Below are 6,000 nucleotides of genomic sequence, written 5' to 3' on the forward strand. Positions count from 1 at the left end.
GTGACTGTATATTACTGTAGTGGAGGGAGGGAGAGAAGGGAAGTGACTGTATATTACTGTAGTGTAGTGGAGGGAGGGAGAGAAGGGAAGTGACTGTATATTACTGTAGTGGAGGGAGGGAGGGAAGTGACTGTATATTACTGTAGTGTAGTGGAGGGAGGGAGAGAAGGGAAGTGACTGTATATTACTGTAGTGGAGGGAGGGAGAGAAGGGAAGTGACTGTATATTACTGTAGTGGAGGGAGGGAGAGAAGGGAAGTGACTGTATATTACTGTAGTGTAGTGGAGGGAGAGAAGGGAAGTGACTGTATATTACTGTGGTGTAGTGGAGGGAGGGAGAGAAGGGAAATGACTGTATATTACTGTAGTGTAGTGGAGGGAGGGAGAGAAGGGAAGTGACTGTATATTACTGTAGTGTAGTGGAGGGAGGGAGAGAAGGGAAGTGACTGTATATTACTGTAGTGGAGGGAGGGAGGGAAGTGACTGTATATTACTGTAGTGTAGTGGAGGGAGGGAGGGAGGGAGAGAAGAGAAGTGACTGTATATTACTGTAGTGTAGTGGAGGGAGGGAGAGAAGGGAAGTGACTGTATATTACTGTAGTGTAGTGGAGGGAGGGAGAGAAGGGAAGTGACTGTATATTACTGTAGTGGAGGGAGGGAGAGAAGGGAAGTGACTGTATATTACTGTAGTGTAGTGGAGGGAGGGAGAGAAGGGAAGTGACTGTATATTACTGTACTGTAGTGGAGGGAGGGAGAGAAGGGAAATTACTGTATATTACTGTAGTGGAGGGAGGGAGAGAAGGGAAGTGACTGTATATTACTGTAGTGTAGTGGAGGGAGGGAGAGAAGGGAAGTGACTGTATATTACTGTAGTGTAGTGGAGGGAGGGAGAGAAGGGAAATGACTGTATATTACTGTAGTGTAGTGGAGGGAGGGAGAGAAGGGAAGTGACTGTATATTACTGTAGTGGAGGGAGGGAGAGAAGGGAAGTGACTGTATATTACTGTAGAGTAGTGGAGGGGAACAGAGAGACAAGTGAAGAAACAGAGAATGAGATACTTATGATTAATATGCGTGTCTCCGTGTGTGTGTCTGTGTGTGTGTGTGTGTGTGTGTGTGTGTGTGTGTTCACCATCTGTATGTACTCCAACGATGAGGTAATCTCCCATGGCCTTAGCCTGTCTCAGCTGGTTGGAGTGGCCGTAGTGCACCATGTCATAACTACAGGACAGGGAGAGGGAGCATGATGTCATTAACGTGGGACAGACAGTGTGTGTATAACTGAGCTGGTCTAAGGGAGGGGCTAGTGTTTTAATGAGTAGCTGCTCTATACTTGATAGTTGGCATCTGTATCCAGTGGTAGGTCGGTAGGTAGGTAAGTAGGTAGGTAGGTGCCTGCCAGCCAGCCAGCCAGATCACCCCACACAACCCTACAGCCTGCTCCGTCCTCCTGTCCTACCGTCACATGATTACCAGTCATGGTAGGATTTACACTAAACACAACAGGTTACATTTCTCAAGTTAGGATTCAGCCCGAGGAAAGTACAATGTGTGGATCTGGCAGTATGTGTGTCATCCTCTCTCTGTAATGTGTGTGTAAGTACTGATTCCTCTCTGTAATTAACACCAGGATTACCATGGGAATTATCCCTGAGGTGCAACCAAGATGACAGTATCCCAGGCTAAGACCAGGAGACAGGCAGATCAACTGGGGACTCCCAACAACTCTCCTTTACACTGCCACTATAGTACAGAGAGCCTGCCTCTGATAGGTCTGTCCTATCCACATAACTTGCTGGGTTTTGGCCAAACAGCCACTCCCTCTAATTCATTCCACTATGTAAAGAAATCATTCCGAGTGCACTCTGTAGGCTGTAGGAAATGGGGTGCCATTTGGGACATAGTCCGCTGTAACAAATTACACTGAGTGCTTCTGTTTTATTTTGATGTACTCTATCACTCATCTCTCGCTCTCTCCCACTTTCTTTCCCTCTCCCTGCTCCCCTAAAAGACCCCTCTGCTACACCCTAAAATACCCCTGCTACCCCCTAAAAGACCCCTCTGCTACACCCTAAAAGACCCCTCTGCTACACCCTAAAAGACCCCCCTGCTATAAACACTGCTCTCACACAGACACAGATACTCTGCCCTCGTGGTACCCAGACAGAAAGCTAGTTTGTGATAGCTTGTTTTGACATGGCAGTCCAGAATAGTGGGTATAAATAACTAACCAACCGTCTGTCTGTCTACATAGTGATTAAGTATTAATTAACTAACCTGCTACACCCTAAAAGACCCCCCTGCTACCCCCTAAAAGACCCCCCTGCTACCCCCTAAAAGACCCCAACAAGACCCCCCTGCTACCCCCTAAAAGACCCCAACAAGACCCCTCTGCCACCCCCATGCTGTATCTGTCACTGTACGACATGTTCACTATGTTGGTTAGCTATTAATACTCAATCACTATGTACACAGAGAGACGGTTGGTTAGTTATTTATACCCACTATTCTGGACTGCCATGTCAAAACAAGCTATCACAAACTAGCTTTCTGTCTGGGTACCACAAGGGCAGAGTATCTGTGTCTGTGTGAGAGCAGTGTTTATAGCTATGCCACCACCAGTCACAAGGTGAGAACGGGGAGGTGGGAGTCAGTCGGCTCTCGCCTCAAGTAAACTCAGCAAGACCACGTCAGCGACCCAAATGGTACTCTGTACCCTACATGATGCACTACACTGAACCAGAGCCTTATGGGCCCTGGGCAAAAGTAGTGCCCTATAAAGGGAATAGGGTTCCGTTTGGGACACTACCCCATAAAAGGCTATTTACTATTACAGTAAGTGCACTATAGGGCTCTGATCAAAAGAGGTGCCCTTGGTCAAAAGAAGTGCACAACATAGGCTGTCATTTTGGACATATCCCATGATGAGCACAATGCAGGCTGTAGGTACTAGGTGGTGTGGATGGGCGGGAGTGAGAGACTAGCCCTGTTTGAGTACTCTCAAAATGCATCCTTCCTTCCTCCTCCCCCTTCTTCTTCTTTGAAAGAGCCTAATCACTGATCTGGTGTCTGTTAATAGGTGAAAGCTAAGTAGTAGAATCCTTTACTTTCCCCTATCCAGTCGTGTTGAATCAGTGATAGTAAGCCAGGGTGGTATTTCCTATTGATTTAGTGCACACCGTATGGGGTTGAAACAAAACAAGTACATTTCTTTATGGGACAAGTTGACTTCATGAATATAACCCAGGTAAAGTATTTGAACCAAGCCAGAGCAAGGGCATCAGAGCGTGTTATTGGCCTTGGCTAATAACTTACTCTCCTGACTCCTCTCTAATCCACAGGGAGACAAAGGTTACTGCAGGTCATTCTCCACCTGGCAGACAGCAGCATCGATCACAGAGCTTCTACCTCATCCTTATCAAGGGAGGAAGAAGGTGCCCCTAGAGTAGACGCTGATCTTTCGGTCATTTTGGCATTTCCCCCATTAATGGTTAAGGTTAGGATTGGGGAGATGATCCTAGATCTGTAGCTAGGGGAAACGTCACCCAGGAAGGAGCCTTATCAGGCATTCATGTATTTGACAAACTTGAATAAAGGCCTATTAGCTACTAATCAAATGTTATTTGTCACATGCACCGAATAAAACAGGTGTTGACTTTACCTAATGCCAAGCTACTGCTGAAAGTAAACAACTGTTATGGTCAACTGATAAGGGTGGACTTTGTACTTCCTTGCCAACTGGGTTGGGTAGCTAGCTATGTCACTCTGCACATTGTCCTCTGACAACAAATCAAGCGTTGCAACATACAGTAGTCCTGCCATGACAACAGCCTTAGTCCCACTGGGCTCGTCATCATGTTTACAGTTAGTAAAATACAGTTGGGTAATAACAGTAAAATACAGTTATTATAAACGTAATAAGAGGTATTAGTTTGGGCTAGTCTGTATGCCTTTCTATAGCATGAAATTGATATCAAGTAGCTAAAACAGTGACTTTCAGATCAATCAACAAATGAATGACCGTTCTTCCGGCCTACCAACCGTTGCCAGCCAACTACTGTACAGGTCAGCTGTGTATGAGAAAGGCTGTAGTCATACACATAGCTAGAACTGATATGGTCTATGGTTGTAGACAACTAGACTGGTGCCAGTCTGTTTCTGCTCCTCAAGGAATTGTCAAGCACAAACCGATTTGGGACAAGGCTAATTGTTAGCTAGCAGCAACTGCACTGTACCAAGCTATTTCCAATATTAAGCTTTATTTAACTAGGCAAGCCAGTTTAAGAACAAATTCTTATTTACAATGATGGCCTTTTTATTTAATTTTTATATTTCACCAGGTAGGCCAGTTGAGAACAAGTTCTCATTTACAGCTGCGACCTGGCCAAGATAAAGCAAAGCAGTGCGACACAAACAACAACACATGGAATAAACAAACACAGTCAATAATACAGTAGAAAACAAAAGTCTATATACAAATGTGAGCAAATGAGGTGAGATAAGGGAGGAAAGGCAATAAATAGGCCATGGTGGCGAAACATTTACAATACAGCAATTAAACACGGGAGTGATAGATGTGCAGAAGATGAATGTGCAAGTAGAGAAACTGGTGTGCAAAGGAGAACCGGGGAACGGTGGGTTAACTGCCTTGTTCAGAGGCAGAACGACAGATGTTTACCTTGTCAACTCAGGGATTTTCGAACCTTACCACTAGGCTACCTGCCTCCCCAATATCCATACATCACAGTGACAGCCAAGGTTACGTAACATCCTACCGAAACCGCATTTAGCAAACCACGTGCACAGAAACTTAAGTCTAGCTGAGATCATTCCGTTCCTACTGGTCGACACGGGCAGCCCCTCTCAGAAAGGTAGCAACTGAAACAGTATATCTAGCTAGTAGGTACTGTAGTTACCTGACTTTAGGGGTATTTGTGATAGAAATCACAAAATAATCACATTAGTATACACTTTTGTTTGGCCAGGCAGCAACACACAAGTTCATGTTTACAAAGTAGCAAAAATACCTAGTTAGACAGTTTGTGTGAAGCGGAATGTAACGATGTGCCGTTATATCTAGCTTAGTGGTTATAATCAACAGTTGATCAACCAAAATGTAACATTATTGGTAAAGCTACGCTAACAGTTACTAACCTAGCTACTTAAATTACTGAGGTTACTATACACACAACAGACCACCAAACATGATATAAACCCTTTTCGCAGCTAGGCAACGTTGTACATGTAGCTAATATAAGTCGCTAGCTGGACAAGAGGCGTAGCTACACGACTTACCAGCCATCACACCACACCCGGACAGAGCGCTTCCTCTTCTCTGGGCTGCAAGCCAAGTCTCCCTGCTTAGCACCGCTCTCTATCCCCTGCTCACTCGATGTGTGGTGACCGTTCTTGATCATGTTGATAAAATAATATTAAAACTCTGAGCTAAAACCACAAAATAATAAAATAATGCCGTTAAAATGACGGGTTGGGTGATCTCATCCCCCGGTTTAACGTAGGAATGAACCCGCCGGTAGGACAACGCCTCCTTTGGAGTGGAATTCGCGTCACGGTCGAACCATGACTACTCCTAGGTAGCGGCCATGCTGCTGGCTGCGTAAAAACTCACATCACGTGTTTACGCAAACCCGCACAACGTAGATTTACGGTGTGTTCGTGAATTCAATCTCGAGTGCCGGGGTGCGTTCAGGGCGTTCTTAAACCCAGAGCGTTTCGCGGAGTAGGGTTGATCTGAGCGTTTTAACCTCACAACGGCAGTCAAGCGCCCAAGCTAACCGGCTAGCTACTTCCAGGCACAAATGAGAGAACCCCTCGCTCTGAACATTTTACTCGTCCTAGCAGAGCTGGTTAGGCTTATTTCATTTTATCCAGGTGGTTGGTGATTGTAACTGTGCTGCTGGCCACAATTGAATTAACTTTTTTTGCCGACGTTTACTGACACCAGCCATCTTCAACAGGTGTTGAGCTTTAGTAAATTCAT

General features: G+C 45.3%; 1 protein-coding gene across 2 annotated transcripts in view; it reads right to left on the bottom strand.

Moving 5' to 3' along the window:
• The window catches only part of LOC139423699 (ethanolamine-phosphate cytidylyltransferase-like), a 35,067-nt gene extending 29,446 nt beyond the window's left edge, over positions 1-5,621 (bottom strand). Inside the window, exons 1-2 of one of the 2 annotated variants that reach the window (XM_071175306.1) lie at positions 5,295-5,621; positions 1,132-1,220 (exon numbers count right to left, since the gene is read on the bottom strand). In XM_071175306.1, coding sequence (XP_071031407.1) covers positions 1,132-1,220; positions 5,295-5,416 — 211 coding nt within the window. In that variant the 5' untranslated portion in view covers positions 5,417-5,621. The remainder of the gene's footprint in view (positions 1-1,131; positions 1,221-5,294) is intronic. The other variant, XM_071175308.1, reaches the window with a different exon arrangement.
• Between the last annotated feature and the right edge of the window lie 379 nt (positions 5,622-6,000).

This window comes from Oncorhynchus clarkii, chromosome 13 (assembly GCF_045791955.1).
Source record: "Oncorhynchus clarkii lewisi isolate Uvic-CL-2024 chromosome 13, UVic_Ocla_1.0, whole genome shotgun sequence".
Taxonomy (NCBI): Eukaryota; Metazoa; Chordata; class Actinopteri; order Salmoniformes; family Salmonidae; genus Oncorhynchus; species Oncorhynchus clarkii.